General features: G+C 39.3%; 1 protein-coding gene and 1 long non-coding RNA gene across 9 annotated transcripts in view; one reads left to right on the forward strand and one right to left on the reverse strand.

Moving 5' to 3' along the window:
- Positions 1-23807, forward strand: part of LOC119734860 (actin-binding LIM protein 3-like) — a 73137-nt gene that overhangs the window by 45112 nt on the left and 4218 nt on the right. For 3 of the 8 annotated variants that reach the window (XM_038208462.1, XM_038208514.1, XM_038208521.1), the window contains 12 exons: positions 1478-1546; positions 2656-2869; positions 4914-4928; positions 7110-7175; positions 8580-8798; positions 9846-10058; positions 12771-12824; positions 17009-17061; positions 18344-18416; positions 19120-19316; positions 19930-20001; positions 21535-21549. In XM_038208462.1, the coding sequence (XP_038064390.1) occupies positions 1478-1546; positions 2656-2869; positions 4914-4928; positions 7110-7175; positions 8580-8798; positions 9846-10058; positions 12771-12824; positions 17009-17061; positions 18344-18416; positions 19120-19316; positions 19930-20001; positions 21535-21549 (1260 nt within the window). Of the gene's footprint in view, positions 1-1477; positions 1547-2655; positions 2870-4913; positions 4929-7109; positions 7176-8579; positions 8799-9845; positions 10059-12770; positions 12825-17008; positions 17062-18343; positions 18417-19119; positions 19365-19929; positions 20002-21534; positions 21550-23807 lie in introns of all 8 variants that reach the window. The other 5 variants (XM_038208479.1, XM_038208470.1, XM_038208497.1 and 2 more) reach the window with 5 other exon arrangements.
- On the reverse strand, positions 7557-23061 carry LOC119734900. Its single transcript, XR_005272129.1, has 3 exons — positions 22880-23061; positions 20453-20455; positions 7557-7588 (listed from the first exon to the last, which is right to left on the reverse strand). It is a non-coding gene; the product is annotated as an uncharacterized LOC119734900 (long non-coding RNA).

The following is a 23807-nucleotide window of genomic DNA, read 5'->3' on the forward strand; positions in this document are numbered from 1 at the left end:
GCAGGCAACTTTTAAATTTTAACACAAAATCACATTCAGGACAAGCAGAATATCTCCAAAGTCAATATTTTGAAAAAAAAAATGAAAGAAAAATATTATCCGAGGTCGATATTAAGCCCGAAAATAGTGATTGTTTTGCCCCTGCTAAGCTGTAGAGCGCCCCCAGCGACAATAAATTGAGTTCCAGCTACTTTAAAGCTCAAAATGCCCCCCCCCCCCTTTTCAACTATCAATTGTTGTAATCGGGTGATAGCCTACTGCTCCCTTATGATTTGGAAGCATCCGTTACGGAAAAAAACCCTTGTTGATACCTTTAAAACACTTTTTCCCCCTCCCCGTAGGTTCCGCCCACTGAAAAGACCACTGCCGCGGCACAGCGCATGCGCGAAACGGCCATCTTTGTGATTCTTTATAATAGCAGGCAACTTTTAAATTTTAACACAAAATCACATTCAGGACAAGCAGAATATCTCCAAAGTCAATATTTTGAAAAAAAAAATGAAAGAAAAATATTATCCGAGGTCGATATTAAGCCCGAAAATAGTGATTGTTTTGCCCCTGCTAAGCTGTAGAGCGCCCCCAGCGACAATAAATTGAGTTCCAGCTACTTTAAAGCTCAAAATGCCCCCCCCCCCCTTTTCAACTATCAATTGTTGTAATCGGGTGATAGCCTACTGCTCCCTTATGATTTGGAAGCATCCGTTACGGAAAAAAACCCTTGTTGATACCTTTAAAACACTTTTTCCCCCTCCCCGTAGGTTCCGCCCACTGAAAAGACCACTGCCGCGGCACAGCGCATGCGCGAAACGGCCATCTTTGTGATTCTTTATAGGGTGCATACCTGCAAATAAACTCCCATAGACACTAGTGCTAAATGCCCGTACTTCAAAATTCTTTTAAAAATACTCAAAACTCTCACAGGTATTCAAGCTGCACAGAAAAATGATGATCAATGTGTCATCTTTCAATTTCTTTTCAATTTATGGTGGGTTGACCATTGACTTTTCGAGATATTTTCACGCAAAGAAGACGACCCCTATTTTCCCCAAAGCGGAAAAGTAGCCATCTTGAAAAACGATCCCTCCACAACATGGCAAAATAGCGCCACTTTCGAGCCCAATAGCATCCAAAATGCTCAGAATTGGAAGCCCCAAGTCCGGGCCAGAGGTTCACTACCATATCTCTTCAATTCCCCAATTTTACGGCGCTCAGAACTCTCTAATATAGAATATTTTGAGGGTATAACTTTTATTCATGAGCTTGGCGGATCGATTTACCGGTGTGTACCCTTACATGTTATATCCTATATCATATCACTTATTTATAATGAACAGAATTTTGGGTCATGATTTGAAGTAAAATGTGACATACATTCAATTTACTAGTTTGCATACATATGTATAAACAGTCATATAATTTTGATGTAATTGTAACTTATATTACTTGTAATGTCAACTTTGATCAAATTTGTATCCAGATTTTAGACTTGTCGCCGCTGAAGTTGAAGGAGAATGCCATGCTTTATGATTACAATCGTAACAGATTGGTAAGCTTGTTCAGTTTCATAGAAACATTTCTTGTGTAAAACATAGTCAGGTTATGTTGAATACCGTGTTGTGTTGATGTTGGAAGGGGATGTTGCAGCACTTTTGATAGTTATTTATATAATGACAGTTTGGCATAGACATCCCAGGTACAGCACAACAGACTTGTGCATCCAGCAGTCGCACTTGTACTTCCAGCATTCATTCACACAGGATGTTTTGATCAATTGAATTCTCATCCATAAAAAGTGATATTGTGTTGGGAAAATTCCACTAAGAAAAAGCAACTACTTAAAATCTTTTACACTTATTATCACCATGCATCAGGCAGCTTTTTACCCCTCGGCCGAGAGGCTGGTGGAGTATTGTCATCGCCTACGGCGTCCGTCCGGGCGTCGTGCCGTTCTGACCAGACCACCCTTGTGGGGTGATGTTCCTTTCAGGACACATCACCCCACTTTTTACACAATGGAAAAACATCACCCCAGAAGGGAATCTTTAGAAAAAGGGATAATGGGAACACAATGCTATCACCCCACAAGTCCGTCTGGCTAGAACGTCCGGGCGTCCGTCCATCTGGGCAGATCAGTTTCTGGATGATAACTTGAGTTAGAAATGTTGTTTGGGATTGTAACTTCAGAAAGGGGTTGCCCTTGGGAGTAGGCAAGTTAGGATTTGTTTTGGGGTTCAAAGGTCAAGGTCACAGTGGTGAGTTAAAGGTTAATGGTTTCGGAATGATAATTTGAGTTAGAAAAATGTGATGTGGGCTTCTAACTTCAGAAAGGGGTTGCCCTTGGGTACAGGCAAGTCGGGAGTGTTGTGCAGACACGTGGCCACCTTAGACCAATGAAACTACAGTATCCAAGCACATATATATAACCAGTATATATGCAAATGACGTGTCCTTCCTTGGCTCCTATGAGAAGGCCACATATATACCCCATTTAAAATACCTGTGTCAAATCCATACCCACACTTCTCAGTGTGTTCCACGGAAATTAGTGGAAATATGGTTAAGCACAGGTCCAACTTGTGTATGAAAAAATGTTGAAACGCACCCACAGTTAACACAAACTGCATTTTTATTTCTCTGTTATACTTTTCTCTCCAGATGTCACCAAGAGCTCGGTCTCTCTCCCCAAGCAGTAGCCGATTTCATTCACCTTCCCTCACCCCAACACGTTCATCCAATAGTCTCAGCCCTCAAAGTCCAGACTTTGCTCAGAGCTACCTATCACCAGATGCTATAGACACTAATAAACTCTACCCAAGAATATTACCTAATGCTGCTGAGCCACCAACAAGCCCCAACTTCCACACGCCAGGTTGGTTAAACAATGTACCTAACTTGATTGTATTTAGTGTGCCCAAATGCTACTTGACTACTACTTTGCAATTTGGTGGCACTTATATTTAGAATTTAATTTTGATCTACTCCAACTGGACTTAGCAACTCATGGACATCATAATAGAGGCACCAAGATTGATATTGTACTAGTCAGACTCACTTCTTCGAGTATGCATATAAGAGATCACAGTGTTAGCATGTGACTTCTGCAAGTTCCTGTTCAGATGTGTAATTACAGATCAGTTGTGTAGTAACCATACCCTGATTGAATATGAGGGAGGATTTCACAACATGATGACAGATTTTCATCTTGGGTTTTGAGAAGAGATGGTGGTATCAACTAGATGTTAGACCGTGCTTTGCTCATTGTTATCTAGAGTTAAAACCATTTGTTTCTCTCACTGAGAAATCAGAATCTTACCCAAACCATGTTTGATGTTCATCTCACTGTGTGTGCAATACTGTCAAGTAGAATCCTCTCTTAAGGAAAACCAACATTGCAACATGTTGTAAGAAAGATATGTGGAAGTCTAGTTTCTTGCACGGATATGTTTGCTTAAATAGTTGCATAGAAGACACAGAGCTAAGTATACAAATAGCTGCATGGAGTGAAGTCCCTAGACCTCGTATTCTTGCCTATGATTTGATAGGTGTGCATGAATATTGTGTGAATGCATCAAAATCATTGATAAATTGGCACTCTACATGTAGGTTTACATGTTCATGCATGTAAATATCTGGGAAAATGGGCCAATATTTCTTTGGATTACATTGATTTGGAATATGCACATTCTCTTTAATCTTAAATGCATGAAGTGCATTCGATGAGTAACAGGACTCCAGTTGTTATTTTATACAGCTCTGTGAATAGATAGCCTTGCATCGGCCTAGTCTAGTTCACTGTTGGTATTATTTTGACCACTGACTTCTATACTCGTTGGACTGGCTGCTATTCACTGATTTACCTATTTTCTTTGACGCAACCAAAGCTGCATTTCTGCCATCTTCCTGCCCCTTAAGTGCAGGCTATTGATCAGTAGAACATGCAGGTATTTTTAAAAACCCTTCAGAATTTGTGAGTGTGAGCATGCTGCAATGATCAACAGCAGGCTCAAACTTTGAAAAAAGTATATTTTTGTATGTGTTATCACTGCCATGGGGATATGAAGAGTTTGGCTGACAGTTGCTTTGTTACCCACGGTTATTAAAATTGCAGGCACTCAATAGAAAGTGATGACTGCGGTCCTTTCGTTTCAATTGTCTTCCTGCATTTTGGTTAACCTAGATTGGCCTCTGATGACTGTGCATTGTCAGTCAGTCCAGCTAGTATAGAAGTCAGTGATGTGGACCATTCATTTTCATGGCTAGCCACTTCAGTTTGTTTGGTTTGGTGTTGCATTCACTTGCAGCTGCCTGATTGGTTGCTCTTGCTTTTTGGATGCCCATTGTTTATGTAGGAAGTTTATTTTCCTAGCACTGAATGGTAATGTTTGACAGTTTGACAATGACTTGATTATAATGGATCAACTTCTTATTTAATAATAACTAAACACATCAAGTGTCATTGTACTTTGTAGATGTTACAAAATGTCATCTTATCAGGGATGAAATGATAATGTCCATTTTGACTAGATCAGCATGGCTTTGGTAGTACCATAGTGCTCCATTTTTGGAAGATTGAAGGATTGTGTTTTGCCGTGATTGTGAATATAGTAGTATACGTGTGTGGGAAAAACTCCTACTGTTGTCATATAATTTGCTTTACCACATTTCCCTGTCAATGTATAAATATGTACATATGTAACAAGTTAAAATTGTTCCACCTCCTGAATAGCTACCTGCCTAAATTGATTTTGGAAATGCAGCACTGTGGTTATCATAGCTGTAGAAGCATAAATGATCCATACATTCAATCAATCCATGATTGTCTTCTTTTTGTCTTCTCTTTTTCATCTCCCTTTATTCCTGGCTGTTTTTGGCTGTTTATTCCTTGGCTGTATGTTTGTTTATCCATACTTCAGACTATGTCAACAAGGGTAAATACATTTTACTTTGTGATTTTTTTTGTCAAACTCATGAACCTGTCTCTTGCATGTTAATCTTGATTGTTGATCTTGCTGCTTATCATTATATGCATGCATGATTTTCTCTTTTAGTTCCTATGCCTACTTATACAGTATATGTTTTCATTAAGTGTAGTCCGTCTGTGTTATTTGCATGTGTATGCTTACATCCCTGGCTCTACCTAACCTTTGGCAGTATCTTTTCTTGGGAAAAATGTACCAATGGCAATTTTAAACCTCACAATTCCATATATTTATTCTCTCTCAGTGTCTCTTGTTCATTAATGCACAGACTCATTAACACATTCAGACAGCATTTTCAAAACACTAAAAAATACCATGAAAAAAATCCATTCAGAATTGCCGCATGTGACCACTGAGTGTGTTTTATAGCTCCATGATGTGACAAAGATTTTGTTGTGCGAGATCCATTTTAACTTCCATGTATTGCAAAACGTACACATCAGCTAGTTTCAAGACAACTATCAGGCATGATAGTTTTCCTAGTTTAGTAGAATTTCCATTTGATTTCTACTTCATGTCCTATTATTTTCTCCATTTTCAGCATTCAGTACTGTAGACATGACACTTTTAGGGGTCTGCAGGACACTTTCCTATTTTCCCCCCAAGGGTGAACTATCATGCCACAACTATTTGTCAATGGTTTTGAACTGAAAAGCATCAATTTTGAGCAAGTTTTATGCTGGGCCAGAAAAATGAATCATTTAGACTGGATGCAGCTTAAGGATTCAACTTCTCATCAAAGCTGAAATATGTAACATGCAAAGCACTCTCTTAACATACTTTTTACCTCTTAATTTTAAGGTACAATAGTTAGTAATACAAGAATTTGCAATGCTGTGTGTTCTTACAGTGTATGTATAATACTATGTGTACAAAATAGATTGGCAGTGGAGATCATAATCAGCCTCATCTAAATCATTCACTTGCACAACAAAATGTCAAGTCACACGAGTTCTTAGTTTATTCCTTGCAAAGTGTTATTATACAGGGTGAGTAAAAACAAACGAAAGCTGAATGTCGGGATCACAAATTGATCACAAAAAGGTAAGTGTTCTTTCAGCAAAACGAAAACAAATCACATAGGGATGTGTGTGAATTGTTTTCGTTTTGCTGAAAGGACGCACACCTGTTTTTGTGATCTGTGGACAGAACTTAAAAATGGTGGTTGTGTTTAAAATTCCGTAAATTGAAAAGTACATGAGTGATGCAAATGATTCTTGTACTAAAAGAAAGCTTATGAATGGGGCTTTTATATCCTAGATTTTGAAAGTGCTACATGCAGAACTTCACTAAAACAATGGTCCCGAAATTTGGGTTTCGTTTTTTTTTTTTTACTCACCCTGTACTTTGTGTTGTGCACCTTCATGAGCTGCCCATAACCAACCATATGTCAATTGAACAAAAATGACATCATGCTGAAATTGCCATGGCATGGCATGTATTGAGTTCTTGCTGTACATGTAAATCATAGCTATTTGTTTCTCACTACTGTGTTGTGACACATGACTGTGCAACACGATTAGATGTTAAAACTAATGTACATGTATACAAATTGCATATCCTCTGTCTGTACTTATACCTCATTAAGGGAAAAGCTCTATGTTCAGTAATCTCTGTCAACAGATTTTATTTTGTTGTGCCATGTCCAGAGGTTTACCTGTGCAAAAATCACAATTTTGCCTCTTCAAAATACGACCTAGCTTGAGAAAGAGAGCCCTTGTTCTCAGGTTTTAATGGGCTGAACAAGGTGTCTCTCTAGCAATGGTGCTATTTTTTTTGTATGGCGGTATTCTGAATTTGGTATTGTGGAAAAAAAATGGGCGTACTATTTGATAATTTGGCTTTGTCACACTGATATCTGAATCTCATTACACTGAAATTGTTGCAGAGATTGTTGAATGATGAATAATACAAAAGCATGCAGTTGCATGGTGTGTTTTCTCTCTGTATCTCATGTAGTCATGTTACTGCCTGCGCTATGAAAAACTTACAAATTATTCATTTCATTTAAACAATTTCTCATAATCTGCTTATGTATTGAAACACCTAAGTAGTCCATATCTGTGGTTGATGGTGGAGAGATGGGAAACTGTTGTTTTCCAATGTTCAACTTGAATTTTGTCCTTTCAGGAGAGGAATCTAACTACAAAGATCAGCCCAGAGTAACACCTCAGCAAGTCAAGAAATGGTCCCATGGTGAGAAACATTTGCTTAGGCCCCCTTTACACAGGGCTGCGACCTTTGTACCACCTATGAGCGACCAGAAAAATGGCCAGGATGCTCAATGGTTGCCTAAACCCAGAAAATCCTGTTTCTATGTAACTGCTCCAGCGATCCTTGTGCCTCTCTTGAACCACCAAAAGTGAAATTTTCGGGCATTTTCATGTCGAGCTATGAGCGACCTGTGCGTCCACTGAGCCACTTGCCTGCCTCCCCTGTGCTTCCCCTGTGCAACCTAAGGCAACCAACGCGATTATAGGCAACATAGGCGACCCCCGAGCAATGTTTTGGCAACCATTGAGCCTCCTCTGTGCCATCATCGGCGACCATCGGCAATTAACGGCGGTCACTGGTCGACCATGCTCCTGCCTCCTAGGCGACCCTTGAGGCTCAAGGGAGGCAGAAGCATCGCCCAGATTGACGGTAAAATTTGCAACAGAATGGATCTATTACGTGGGGACCATTGGCCGACCATTGTGCATCCATTCTGCAACCACGGCAATGCTTGTGCCTCCCTTTTGCCTCATTTGAGCCACCTTTGAGCAACCAACCTCCTCGGCGACCTTTGTGCAACTGTTTTGAACATGTTCAAAAATTTACGGCGTCCATGGCAATGTCTGAACATCCTGTGTACTACCTTTGAACGACCTAGGCAACCATTCGGCCTCCTTTGAGCCTCCAACGGCGACCTGGCCCGTTTAGTTCTTGTAGAATGAAAGCACCTGTTCCAAATTACATGTATTCCTAAAAAAAAATTCACATGACCATTGGATGCCTGAAACACTACAGGGCGATGAGTTCAAAATTTTGACTGTAGCAGTCCTTTGGAATAACACCAGATTGTAGTCAAGGGAAACTTAATACATGATGTTTGCCTGTCTGAAACCAAACTGTATTTGGATCGACCCAAGTCAATCCTAATAGCAGTGGTTTGCATGACTCTGGAATGCCAGTTTAAATGGATGATCAGTGATGATAAGTGATGGCTCCAGGATGCTTTTTCATGCATTATATATGCTGGTTAAACAGGGGAAAACTTATTTCAGAGAAATATAGTCATTTCTGACAAAAAGGTTCATTGCAGGTTGTATTCCTCGTGGTTTATAGAATGGAGTAATAGAGGCATATTGTAGTAACTCACATTCCCTAATCTTCTCTCTGCCACTGCATAGTACTGGACCTGTCACCTGTGACCTGCAAAGTCTATTGAGAATGAATATGAATGTCACGTTTTGTTGGATCGCTGGAACTTATATTGCCATTAAAAATTAAGGGTGTTGTATAGTTTCAAACACGAGCAGACAGTTTAAAAAGGGCAGGTAGCACAGATTGTTTGAATCACTATTGCACGCTGATAAATGATATGTTTGATGTTTGTAGGACGCTTTGGTAGACCCCGGCCTAAGAGTGCATTTGAAAGTCTGATGCCCAAGCCTAAGCCAGTCAAGGATGAGGAACTATCTATCGATCTCATCAAGGAATCCAAGTTTCCTGCCGCTAAGAAACCTCCTCCAAATGAATTACCCAAGGTAGAGAGAGATGACTGGCCTGGACCTCCATTCCCTCCTATCATCAAACGCTGGTGGAGCAAATCACTGGGTATGTATGGGCCCATGGAGATGTCACATTCTTGGCACCCATGTAGGGACAGCAGTGTGTTATAGTAATCATATCATTACAGATATACTCTCCCTTCTCTTCAACTAACATGAGATTGTTTTGTTTGTTGTCCTTACTTCTAATGATTGTTGAAGTATGAGTGTTTTATTTTAACGAAAAACTGCCTTTTCTAATATGGGTATCTGCAACCCTTTGTACACAAACATATATCTGCCCTGCAAGTAGACTGGTTTTTAAAGTAATTATACCATAACTAAACATGGGCCAATTGCTTTTCTGGTTGATTTCTCAGTCAAAAGTGAATACATTTTGTATTTCTAGATAATTAAAAAAAAAGCAAATTCATGAATGGGTTGCTATTAATCATTGGTTCACTGCATGACATCACGTAGCTGCATTTGGCGGAATGAGAATGTGTCCCGGATGCTGATTTTGGGCACAATTCAAAACATGAATTGAAATCGATATCCTAGAATATTGTTTTCTTTGAATATACAGCATTCACTGAGCTAAAACTTCATCGGATTAGTTGTTAAGCACATGTCTATAGATTTTGAGTATTTTTGTTGCTTCAAATGACAAATGATCTACCTACCTGTAAATAAAAAGATGTAATCATAAACAAATATTTAGTCAGTGTTCATAACGCTTTCATCTGGGTTTTCAGATCAGGTGGAATGCTTGCTAAAAGCATGAGTATGGGGAGTATGTGTCTCGCTCAATAACGATACCCTGCTCTGTAGACCTGCGTGTTGTGTGTGTTGTAAGCTCAGTTACTTTGCCAAACCACCCAAATTTTAGCCACTTGTGTATACAGCCAAATCTCAATAAGTCAAACTCTGATAACTCAAAACAACTGTTTTACTAGTCAAACAAAAATCGTTGCCTTCAGTAGTATAACAATGATATACAACCCTGCTTAACTCAAAACTCTGCTTAAGTCAAATTTTGAACCTGTTCCCTTGAGGTTTGACTTATCAAGATTTTACTGTATTAGATTACCTACTTGGTTGGTTGTCTTTGTAGGGGATCTGGACCTTGATGTGCAGGAGAAAGAGGAGGAAATTGCAATTAAAGAAGAAGTTGAGAAGATGCCATCTGCTCTTGGTAAGGAGATCTTGCAGGCTGAATTGAGCAAGACCAAGACAGATAACCTAGACCCAAGGAGTGCATCCAGGACACCATCAGCCAAGAAGGAACCGCCTATCCATACTAGATATGCATCATCAGCTAATGCAGGTAGGTCAATCAGGAACCAGAGACTGCAATCTTACTTGCTTCAGGAACATCATATCCTATTAAATGAGGCCAAAGTTGAGGGGCTTTATATTTGGTGTGGACGTGTAATAGGCTTAATGATTCTGAAGCCAGAGATGCAGTCTAGACAGGAACTAAAGACTGGTTCATTCTTCATGCCAATGTGAAGTGAATTTGTCACCACGAAACATTCACTTTATTGTGACATCACACGTTGGCTTTCGCATTGGGTATAAATCAGCCTTACGTCAGGGTTTCAAAAACCCTCTGAGTAGCCCCAGGTATTGGACTGAAAGGTTTTCAACATTGAAGGTGCCAAGAAAACTTGTGTGATCAAATGAGGGCTGATCAGGGTCATTCTATAAATTTGGGGTCCACTTTTTTTCCCGTCCCTGTTACATCTGACATCTATGATTGTATAATTCTGATGCACTCCTTAATGCAGTCATCCTCCAAGAGTGATTATGAATAGCAAACTACCTACCCAACAAATAAACAATCATTTGAAGTCATTCTTAATGATGCTTGAATGGCAAATGACAAAGTACCAAGGTAACAGGGACGGGAAAAATGTCACACTTTGGACCCCAAATTTATAGAATGACCCATCAGCCATTCAGCATACTGCACCCGAATGGGTTAAAACCTAATACACTGAAGAATTGAGATTGTTGAAAAAACCAAAAAACACCACTGTGCCAATCTAACTGCCCGTGCCTCTGCGTCATGTTATTCTTCAAAATCTGATAGCAATTGTGCTGAAATACCTTTTTAAAGACTTAGTGATCAATTCGTCATAGATAGGTGGGTTCATAACCTTTGTATTGCAGGAAATATTCATGTCAATTTTTTTTATGTGTCGTATCAAAAAGTATTAATTAGAAGTTCACATTGAATCCATCACAAATTTACCATTTGAAAGATTTTAATTAGGGGCCATTCAGAATTTTCAGTGTTTTAAAATTTCGATCTTTTTTCCAAATTGTGGGTGGGTGGGTCAAGCTAAATAATTGAAAATCGAAATTCACTTTCCATGGAAAAAGGATAAAAAAAACCAAAGAAAGATAGATCTTTTGACTTGCCTGAACAACGCGCAAGCGTTCCGATATCGCGATGCGTGTTTCTTTTCCAACTTGGTCCCCTGTATGTACTGAACATGTACATTGTACGTCATGTACGTGTATATAGACCCACTGTGGCATGAGAGGGAGGTGGTTTTTCAGTAGACTTGGATGCCGGGCATTTCTAGCGGTTAGGCCGTGCAGAGGCAGCAGGGTACCAGGTGTACTATGCCGCGGGTGTCGATTACCAATCACTATAAAAACTGGACTATTCAACCACTGGACTCCAAGACTACGAGGACCGCAGCCTGTGATGTGATGACTGCCCAAACCTTCTTTCGCTCGTACCCCCGCCCTGCAAACAGGGCAGGGGGTACGAGGGAATGTTTTACTCAGCTACCTCAGGTGACAGGCACAACCTCGTATGTCACATGTCATCCACCTCATCCAGAAATAGCCCCATAAATGTGGCCAATTTACTGGACTTCCTCCGTAAATAAAGGCCACACTGCCACCATATACAAAAACATGTCGAACTTTGTTAAATTTTGATTTTCACATTTAGGCTTAGTTTGTAGTTCATTTATGCTTTAGAAGCATACTCACCCCCTTTATAGGCTAATTAGACGAAAGTGCTGCCTTTTTCAGATGTCTATTTTTGTAAAATTTCATGTTGAAATTTTGATACGCAAACGTGTGCAAATGAATCTGGAAATTTCACGAAAAATAGACACCTGAAAAAGGCAGCATTTTCTGACTAAGCCTAAATGTGAAAATCAAAATTTGACAAAGTTCGACATGTTTTTGCACATGGTGGCAGTGTAACCTTTATTTACGGAGGCAGTCCAGTAAATTGGCCACATTTATGGGGCTAATCCAGAAAATGACAAAACCACGGTCATCTTTGTGGCTTCCAAGACTGCAACCTGTCTTTCCAAACAGCATATCAGCTGGTAAAACACAAGAAAACTGAAGGCCACCACTGCAAAAGAGGAAGACCAACAACTTCACGCCGTCACTGAACTAGACACACATGTACATGGGTACACATGTACATGTACATGGGTATACATGTACATGTTTAAGTATATGTACACAAGTGCATGTACATGTACATGTTCAGTTTTTTATCAATCGAAAATAGGGGTGGGTGGGTGGGTCAAAATAATTTGGAAAAAAAGTCGAAATTTTAAAACATTGAAAATTCTGAATGGCCCCTTAGTATGTTCATTTTGATTCATTGCTCATTAACATTTCAAGAAGCTGCTTCAATCTGATTATTAGCAATCTTTAAGTCAGATAAAGTCACCTGAAACGCGGTCCAGTAATAGACAGCAGTGACAATTCTTAGGCAAACTTGTGCTCATTTTCTTTCTTGGTTGGTTATTGTTGAAGAGAATCCAGGATGGACAGCATGTGTGAATGATAATGAGCAGCAGAATAGCATTTGCTAAAGTTACAAGTCATGCAACATATACAGCCTCATGCATTGTCATAATAGAAGTGCACTGTATTATTCCAGTGCTAGCCTGATATTGACTAGGAATTGTGGTGCCTTGAAGAATCATCCAGGTTTGAATAGCTGACTGAATATTATTCCACCTTCACTCTGTTCCATGTTATGTGTCTACAGCACCACTTCGCTTACGAGAGCGAAGAAGACATTCGCCTGCAGACTTGTTCAGAGGTGATTGGGCTATGTGCATTGCATTCATGAAGGCATGATTTCAAAACACTACGTGTGCATAGTACATTATTGTTGCTGCTGCACGCATTCATTGGAGGGACTAACTGGATGAGATTAGTACTAACGATAACAGGCACATCATGACTGACTACAGAATTGCCATTATAATCTAACCATGCTTTGCGGTCCATTAAACCCAAAGTACCATGTTTGTACTGTTCCAAACTTGAACAGCTAGTTTTCAAGTAAATTTTGGCTCACGCGTCTAGACCAGCAGCCCCCAGATATGAACATATTGCTTCCATACTCTATTGAGAACAATGTATCCCACGTCAAACAGGCCATATTTTTTAGCCCCTCATCATTTTATCAATTTTCAGTTGCAAAAACTGTGTTTAATTTTAGGGGAACAAAACACAACAAACAAACAAAAATACATAGAAAAAAAACCATAATGGAGTTGGCAACTTAAGTATCATATTTAATGATTTTTGTGATGAAGAATTTCAGCGTTTTGTTTATTAGTGCATGTCAGGAGATATTTTGCATGTGCTAAAACTTGAAAATATATTTCTTTTAATTTGCATGGAATGACATCTTCCTTTTTTGTAGGTAAGTGCACATATACCGGTAGGCAGTGTTACCAAAAAGTAACGGTGAATTGAGAGAGGCTTCTACAGAGGTATTATACATATTTGGGGGCTAAGTTCTGTGATGTCTTGAATCTTACTTGGCAATCCTGTACATTGTCATTGATGTGCTAGACTTGACTAATGGCTGACTGTGTTATCTTGGTAGTGGGCAATGCCAGTCATGTCAGTGCTTCCTTGTGGTGTTGTCCATGTTGGAACTGTATGACCATGGAGTATGACATTCATCTATTTGGTTATATCTTTTACGAAGTAGTGCTGAATTGACTAAATATATTTAAGTATCCGACAGTTCACTGGACCATCAACCATCAACCATCCTGATATGACATGTGCCTTTTGAACTACTCTAGTCAGCTGTGGCATGAAAGTTATCATTGAAGATATATGTATCATCATCATTCATGCAAAATGAATGTGTTTGTGTTGCGGCAAGGATGAAAGCTTCTTTTCCTCATGTTTGTAATGCTTTGTGAATCAGAGTACATGTACAAGCATCTCTATTTGCAAATCATTTGCAGTACGGACTTTGGTTGGGCTATTCTAATGACTTGTGATAGAATACATTTGTTTGCTTCAAGCAGAATAACTTGAGAGGTATGCTGTATTCAATTAATTGTATCTGTCCTGCTTATCAAATCAAATTTGCCTTTTCCTTGGGTATGGTAAAACAGTTCAGGTTTCACAGGAGTGTTCTTTAAGTTTAAGCGTGGTACCTCTAACGCAGAGTTTGCATTTTGATGTGCATTCAGGATTGGAGTTGATAATTGCATCTCAATAACCTTGTCTATATCTTTATAGTTAAATCTGTCAGCAAAATCTGTCAGCAAAGAGCTGAGGTTTGTTATAAGTCCAGGTTACTAACACAAGTCATCATTTACCTCCACATACACTGTACAAAACATTGAAGGCGGCTCCCCATGATGTATTATGGAAATGACAGACTAATCAGTTTCCTTTTTGCGTGCTTCTGTTTTTATCACATTTACATGCAGCTTGGGTTTGAAGGGTTGTATCAAATTTTGCAATATGAGTTACCTTGAAGCCTGAAAGGTCACTATAAAATCAAGCCCTTTCAATGTGTGTTATATCTAATTTTCCATTGCTGTATTGTGTTACTTTGTTTAAAGGGGTTGATAATATGATAACTATAGATGGTATTTTTGAATATGTTAGTTTGTCAGTATGAAATTGTCCTGATTTAGAACCAGGGCAAAGCAACATGACACGTTATTCACCAGGGTCTTTGTCATTTCTGAAACCTTGGCTTTGGCTTCATCTCTGTCTGCACCATGCAGCATCATTTGGAAGCCTGGAATTCTTGAATTCATATCAACTTGCTTCAGTAGGAAAAAACACTTAATGATGAAGTGGAGCCTTGGGCTTGGTCCAAACAAATGGACATCAGCTTGATGTAGCCTGATCAGTTTGTCATGATAAGAATGAGGAAAAATGACAGGCAAGTCTAGCTTCTTCTACATGTACATGTAGGTGGCCCATTCACAGTGCTTTTCCATGTGTTCTGTTGTCTCTTTATGGTGATTCCATTTGCAGACAGACTACTTTGTGCATAGTATTACTGTATTATTATCTTAAAGGCATAATAGGATTTGCTTTTCATGTGTTTTGTTCGTTTCCAATAACACCACTCAAAATCCAAAGAAAAACGTTCAAAACCTAACCTGTTGAAGTTCCAGCTCAGTGGATATTACACTTTTCGAGAAAATAGTGTAAAACCATGCACAACCTTTTGATCACGAAACACGGTTTCGTCCGTAGAACTCTTTTATTGCAAAAGTCCATCAACTGACTACATTTCTTGATTTCTTCTAAATTACAGCAAGCCAGATGAAATAATTTGACACAACGATCTTTAATCCCAATAAGCTTTTTGTTTAGTACCAGTACTATTGTTAATCCACGAAAGCCTTTTGATTATTATTCGGTAGGTGCACTTTTGGGATAAATGCAAATGATCCCATATGCCTTTAATTTGTAGAGTTGATCTAATCCAGCGTAGTATAAAGACACGTACACATCTAGGAATTTGACAGGGAAACCCAATAAACAATGCATTCAAGAAGCCCTCCTGGTGGTCCCTCCCAACTTTCTCTTAATAACCGCTGAGGGAGCTACTTATGTGCAAAGAGGCTAGTTTTGCTATTGAGGAAAACAAAGGTCTTCTTATTATCACTTGCACCAATGAATCTCGACAATTGCAAGACAACTTATCATCTCTGTGATAACGTGTGGCTTTAATCAGATTGTTATGGCAATGTTTTTAAAATATTGTTCAGAATGCTACAACACTTTATCCCTGAGCAGAGATTAGCTTTAGTTGACATCATAGTGAGCACACACCATGATAGCACATATTAGCACATATAACACATCCTACCATCATGGTTTTGCAGTTATTTTGTTTACATTCGTTATTTACCTGTGTTTTTGAAATACCCTGTACACCGTGTGGTAGTTCTTGTGATCAATAAGTAAATGCTCATACACTGTACCTCATGTGCCTCTTCCATCATATTTGTTTTGAATACCTGTATAGTAGTTGGTTGTGATTCTTTGTGAATCATGCTATTCACTAATTGTTTGTGTGAAAACTATGATTGGGTAATACTTGCATTGTAATTGATACACTTTATAATCATGCATTCTTTGGATTCAAGTAGATGTAGGTCTATAACCTTACAGAGCAAAGCTGGGTGAAGATGTCCACTTTGTACATCTAGTGTGTTCATTAGTTCACTGGACTATTTTATGCCTATATTTTGCATTGTGTGTTTGCTCCAAGATTTGTTATTTAGTAATTCAAGTTTATTCAGGGATCTTAAAGACAGAGACATTTTGACTAGACTGGTCAAAGCAGAGTTATTATTCTAAATTGACTGGAAATATATTCCATTAATACATGTATGAGAGTGTTCCTTGTGCATGTTCCCTTTGATTGGATTTGTGCATAACAAACTAATTGGAATTGAGAGACTTACACATACATGTACATGGGTCCCATTCCCTGAATCAATGATATTATTAAATGAAAGACTTCAATATTACAGTCATCTTTGATGTGTGCTTAGGTTCTACATGGATACGCATGAGTAGACTCATTACACATTAATTGTTATGGACTTTAAGTAACAAAAACACTTTGAAGATGGCTGTTGAATGCAAATGGTCTATATAGTCAGTTGACCAGAGGGAAAATGTGTACATGTACCTCACATGTATAAATACCTATTAAGTGCATAGTCCTCTAGTTTATCATTGCATTCAGGTTTTGTAAGGGTTTGTTTACATGTCTTTTTTATCTTTTAAACTTCTGCAAGGATCACCTTCAAATTGCCCAGTTTATTTCATTTGGTGATAACAGCAAGTTCCTAGGCAATACAATCTCATAAAATACAATAACAATGGACCAAATTGTAGCATTATTAACTGAAGTCCACAACAAAAGCATACCAATACCGATGCTTGTATTTTGGTACCATGGATAACACATTATTGTCTTCTGTTTTCGAATAGTTGGAGGAGAAAGGAGTGCTACTTTGCCAGCAAATATGCGCAATATGAGTTTGGTAAGTACATGTATAGTGATATCATATGGTTTTCTTGCTTTTCTGTTATCAGTTGGATCTTTCTCAAATAGACCTTTGCGTTCATTCAGCAGCAATCTCTGAAGTTGTTTTTTATTAGTTTAATATCAGTTTTGTTCATCCCTGTGTAACAAAAGCATGCACCTCAGAGATGGCTGCAACTGAAAATGCAAAGGATCTATTGACAGATGGGGTAAGATGGGGCCGTACAATGTAGTTCTGTCAACAAGTCCCCCGAAATGTCCTACAACTGCATTGAAATACTTCTTTAACCCTAACTCCCTAGGCATTTTTTGCTAGGATGTAACCTCAATCCTGCAAAATCCTCCAACTGCCTCCATGTAAAAATTGCATGGAGCCTCAATCCTGCAAAATTCTCCGTTATTTCTTGAATGTGGTTCTTGGAGGGGTGACCACTGCCCAATCCTGCAAAATCCTCCGGTAATCACTAACAATATGTTGACAGAGAAGAATATCATGAGGATACTGAGCAATGGTAGATAAGATGTGAAGATGAAAGTCGTCTGAAGTACTTCTTGTCAATAGTGGGATTTATGTTTTATATCAGTTCAATCAACTATGTGTCTAGGAGAAAGCTTTTTGGCCTCTAAGTTGTGGAGGATGGACACAATTGCACATTTCCCCCTTCAATGACCCCCTCATATTAATTGTTTGACATTCAGTTTTAATCCCAACTTTAAGACGTTAGGATGGCATGTACTTGTCTGTTGTTAATTTGTAAAACATTTACAGGCAGTCAGTCTTTGCTAAATTGCAAAATTTGCTTTTGGTAAATTAAGCTTTTTCCTGTTCCTCATGTTTCTAACTCATTAGTGTCACTTTGAATCTTAAGTAATGGTTTGGGTTTTTTTAGTAGAAAAATATAATCCCTTGTAATATAAAATGTTAAGGGAGTTGGATGAATTTTATTTTCGTGTACACTAAATGTTACCCACATAGTTTTGGATGACACAGCCATGCATGCTCTGGGTGGTGCTGGTGAATATCAATGGTCCCTGCATTAGCTTTTAATCCACTGATGGGGCTTAGGGCATAGGGGGTGTATTTGGGCTTAGGGCATAGGGGTGCATTACAAACATTACAAAAATAATCGTCTGCGGATGAAATTTCATTTACATTTTAAAAAAGTTGTTTCTGCCTTCCTGACACACAACTGATATAAAAAAGGACAGAGAGAAATCTGAGGTATCTGCCGTGGAATGCCTACCCGTATTACATGCTTTGTCTCTGCCTGTTGTTTCAGAGTGAAGCGTACAGAAAAGCTAGCTCACTGCCACCAAGTTCAAGAAGTGGCCCTCCCTGTTGGTTCAATGACGGTAAGAAATATATCTTTTTTTCTCTTATTACTGTTGTCATGTAGTTGGGTATTTTCCCCATTTAATATCACAATTGAAAGCCAGTATGTAGCTGTACGAGACAGACTTATATTGTGCATCATGGGAATTTTGACTTCAACACAAAGCATCCAACTCTGTCATTGCATTTTCCATTCATTTCACTGATGAGTACGTATTGTACAAAATGTGTGTGTTTGCCTGTACACAGCCTATGACATAATTATGATAGCTTAACCAGTTTGAGCCGGGATTATTTTGACAAGAACGGAATGAGGCGCAAGCCAGGCGAGTTGAAGCTATCACCCTCGGGCAGCACACTCATATTTCCGGCCTCGCTCGCTGCGAGCGGGTCGCTTACAGATATTTGCGGCCTGGCTTCCTGTGTGTTTATCCGTCAACCGTTCTGAATGCCGCAAAACCTTTGCGTGATTACAATTCATCCGGCACAAACTGGTTAGTGATGTACCTTACATGTAGCTGTGCATATGGAAAGTGAGGAATGAACAGTACACATTCATGTACTCGTAATGCTCATGAAAGGAAATAGGCCATATCGAGTGTAGGTTAAGAGAGTGGTATACATGTACATGTACATTGTACTGATACCAAAATAAAACAAGAGTGGTATACATTGTACTGATACCAAAATAAAACAATGTTTATTTAATCACCATGGCAACAGGTTTATCTGATGGTTACCAGAGTCCAGGAGGCTACCTGAGTCCTCCTGGGTATCTGAGTCCCGTCAGTGGGGGATATCAGAGCCCTAATGGCTACGCAAGTGATGTAGACTTCTCACGGATGGGATCGTCGGAAGATGAACTACGCATGATGAGGATCACAAGAGGTCGGTCTCTGCCAAGTGTCGTTCAGCAAAAGGTAAAAGGAGCAGGCATTGCAGGGAAAACTATCCATAAAGGGGCTCAAGTAAGTGAATCATCATACCTGCCTACTGCACCAGGATGATGCATTATGGGATAGGGATGCTGCATTATGGGATAGGGATGATGCATGTTGATCGTTTTAAGGTCCATAACATAAACGTACATAACGTTTTTGAAATATTTCAAGGTCTAAAGTCCCAACCAAAATTCCAATGGAGTTGTCTGAATTATTTTAATCATTGGTCCATCTTCACCTAAGATTTTCTGTTTTTGGTTATATTAACCTCTGGTATGAAACACAAAAATCCCCTCGAGCATTGAAAATATTTCTTGTATAGGACAGTTTGGTGGGAAGCAAAAGTATGTTTGAATGTACATAACTTTTGTTTATCAACTCACAACATGAACCATCTGCATATTAATTACATTGATTCCTGTAGTAGGAATCAAAGTTCTGATTGCCTGTACTGATGCTTGGCATGCATTGAATCATTCCTCCAATCAGGAGCCATCTCTGTCTTTATCACCTTCTCGCTAACATGACTGCTCTTTCATTTTGATTACTAACCACATTTCCTTCTTCACTGACATGCATTGCTTGCGAACAGATGAAAAACTCAAAGGAAAAGATAACGCCTGCCACAAAAGAGAAAGGCAAATCTATGTCCAACATACCTGTGGTGAGTGCATCCTTCTCCTAAGCAGCAGAACCCACCAATGATGTCAAGCTCTCTCTAATTGCACAGTGATATGAATAGACTGAATGACATCATCTCTAATTCAAAAGTGACTCGCTAAAGTTGCTGCTTAGTGTGTTTGAACTCTTACTAAGGCAATCTTATGATTTTAGACAGAAACACATATTAAACAAAAAGCTGATGTTTCACATTGGGCATAATGTACCGTACATCAAACAACAAACAATCCTCTTTGGATGACAATCAAGTCATCTCAAATTCCAAAGTGACTGCAAAAGTGACCTGCCTTATGGCATAACATCCATGGTTGTATGTCATAATGTGAGACCATATGCAAGGATATAGTTGTATTTGTAAGAGACACATACAATTTTAATTACTAAATCTTGGAAATCATGCGCATTATACAGAGCAACATAAACATTGCAGGAACCTTCTAACGCCCCTACAGTTTTATTCAAATTCAAATTCTCCCAACAATAAAAATCTTCCTCACAACACACATTTAGTCAGGCTCAATCACACTTTAACAGTTGTGTATTTGGAGTATTAACACGTGCACCACCAAGACGAGACCACTTCTCAACTTCACAGTCAATTAACTTCCTCAAATCCTGCCTTTTTGACTTATCGTTTGTTGTAGTACTAGTACATTCACAATAACAAACATCAATCTTCATAGTCCCCCCAAAATGGAAACAGTACTGAGTTGATGTTGGGTTGTTAAGGGGTAAAGTAGGATTTGTGCAACCAGGGACAGCTTTTCTGTATTGTCAATTGCTTGAATTGTGAGAAGTTACTTATATTGACAGAGCCAGTTCTGATGAGAACACCTAGCTGGCAACTTGAATTATTTCACTCAGATAAAGCAACTCCAGTAATAACAACCTATCATACAACCTCACCATTTTGTATGAGCAAATAAAGTCCATGATCATGAATCCCAGTCTTTTGATTCAAGCTGGAATGTGAAATCATAACTTAACAGCCAATGCACCCATATGCAATGTACATCCAATGTTTGCATAGGGCATACTCCAAGTAAGAGCTACTTAGACTGACAGATAACATGTGGGTAGTAGGGGCAGACTCATCACCAGCTACTCACAAGTTGCACATGCCAAGCACAAGTCTTCAGATCAGTGTCACTCCTCATAAAAAATAGGATCCAATATACTCTGTTATTTGCATATAAAACAAGCTCACATAGGGAGAACACCAGTCCTAGTCTCTCACTGATCATTAGTTTTCGCCATTAGATAGTCAAGTCGACTGAAATTTGTACTACCCCCGCCCCCTAAAATCAAGTTGTACTTGTATACTTCCCTGATAATAATACAAGTTCGAAACAAATGGTCATCATGAGCTATTTAGTCAACCATATTAATACTTGTATTGCATTGGTTTGATTGGCTGTCTTTCCAACCATTATTGGTGGATCATTTTGATTGCAATGTACATGTCATGAAACGAGTCTTTTATTCTTTCTATTTACTAATCAATGGCTGATCACAGAAACCAATGAGAGAGGTAGAGTAGCATGTGGTGTAGTAACAACATATCAGCATGCAAAGAAAATAGCCTAGCTCACTGCCACTCATTAAACTGCACTATTCAGGGCACTAACTTCTCCTCTGTTCACTGATTGCATGCACTCACTGGTTTACTCGTCAAAAAAAAGGATGCATTTCTGACTGCAAATGCAACCATATTGGCCAAGTATAGGGACAGGTTAACAAACTTGTGACTTGGACTATTTTGTAATGTGATGTGGTGTCTTTAACCCTAACCTCACCTAAGGCTACAAAATACTACTGAGTAGTAACCTGTAGTATGCATTTCTTCCCATACAAGTGTGCACAACACATGTAGTATTCTGTAGTATTTGGTCCTTGACCCCCAAAGAGCAGCCCTTATGACGTTAGGGTTAATGGACAGTTTGTCATCATGATTGCACAGTCATCATTCGATGGCTAGATAAGCCACCAGAATCTTGTTGAAGTTGTATTCCCATTACCGTCCATTTAATTTTCAAACTTTTAAGAGAAAACAAGTGTTGATCTGTTAAGCCCTGTCCCATAATGTCTGAGCAATAACAGCTGTGACTGCATATTACCAAATGTCTAAGAAAAGCCGGACATAGACTAACACACCTGGAACATACCGTATGGTGCTAAGGAGATGCACGTTGTTGCCCATTCATGACTTGCGAGGGGCTTATGGCCAAATCCAAAGCAGTCCATTAGAAAAGAAGGCATCAAGGGAGTTATTTATGCTTTGCCATGCAAATGCAAACAGTTTAAACATCTTGCTCTGTAACATACAGGCCAATTTTGCGCATTTTTATAAATACATTGTACACACAAATGATGAGATGCACAGCTTAGTCCTGTAATATGTAAACACACTCATTGAGTGTGCGTATTTATAAAACTACGCGACATTGTCGCTTTTACAAATTTCAGTTCTTGTCTGAAAGTGTACCCTTTAAATCCCAAGTTCCTAAGGCCCCCTTTACACAGGGCTGCTACCTTTGTTCCACCTATGAGCGACCAAAAAATGGCCAGGACACTCAATGGTCGCCTAAACCCAGAAAATCCTATTTCTATGTAACTGCTCCAGCTATCCTTGTGCCTCCCTTAAACACCAAAACTGCAGTTTTCGGGCATTTTTATATCCAGCTACGAGCGACCTGTGCATCCACTGAGCCACTTGCCTGCCTCCCCTGTATTTCCCCTGTGCAACCTAGGGCCATGGTGGCTCAAAGGTTGCCGTGGTTGCCGAATGGAGGCACAGCGGTCGCCACAGTCATCGTTTATTGCACGCTATTGGTCGGCCAAAGGAGGCACAAGGGAGGCACAAGGGAGGCAGAAGCATCGCCCAGATTGACGGTAAAATTTGCAACAGAACGGATCTATTACGTGGCGACCATTTGCCGTCCATTGTGCATGTATTCTGCAACCACGGCAATGCTTGTGCCTCCCTTCTGCCTCATTTGAGCCACCTTTGAGCAACCAACCTCCTCGGCGACCTTTTGTGCGACTGTTTACGGCGAAATTTACGGCGACCTTGGTGTCCATGGTGATGTCTGAACATCCTGTGTACCACCTTCGAACGACCTAGGCAACCATTTGGCCTCCTTTGAGCCTCCGTTGACCTGGCCAGTTTTATGGTCGTACAAGGGAGCTAGGCCCAAAGGTTGCAGCCCTGTGTAAAGGGGGTCTAAGGAATTGCTGTTACACCTAATACTTGGATAACTTGGCTGGTTTTTGTGCTTATCTTCAGTTTTGTTCATTTGCTGTTATGATGCAAAAACGAGTTTTCGATTTTTTTTCTCAATACAATGAAGAATTTAATTGGGCTGTTAAAATGAAATTGGCCGGTTTGATTTCTTTCTTTGAAAAAAAATAACGATCTATGTCTATCACAGCATTATTTCTGTCAAAACTTTCATTCATAAAAAAAATACTTAAAAGTTGATAATTGATAGTCAATAATCTTCATTTCTGATTCTTTTGGTTTCATCTGTTGATGGGAAAACAGTGGTGCATCACTCATGCACTTTTGGATCGTAAACACATATTGTCAAACATTGAAAGAACTTGAATGTTATATAAGCTGTGGTAAGCTGTATTATTGTGTGTGCCCTTCTCTGAGCATGCAGCATCAGCATGATGAAGTGCATGATATGATGCACGTTGACATGGGTGCTGCAACTCTGCAGCATTATGTATTGCATTATGTGTTTGCTATGGATGCAGACCAGTAAATAGACTTCCATAGACCTC

The sequence above is a fragment of the Patiria miniata genome, unplaced genomic scaffold (assembly GCF_015706575.1).
Source record: "Patiria miniata isolate m_02_andy unplaced genomic scaffold, ASM1570657v1 HiC_scaffold_10, whole genome shotgun sequence".
Lineage (NCBI taxonomy): Eukaryota > Metazoa > Echinodermata > Asteroidea > Valvatida > Asterinidae > Patiria > Patiria miniata.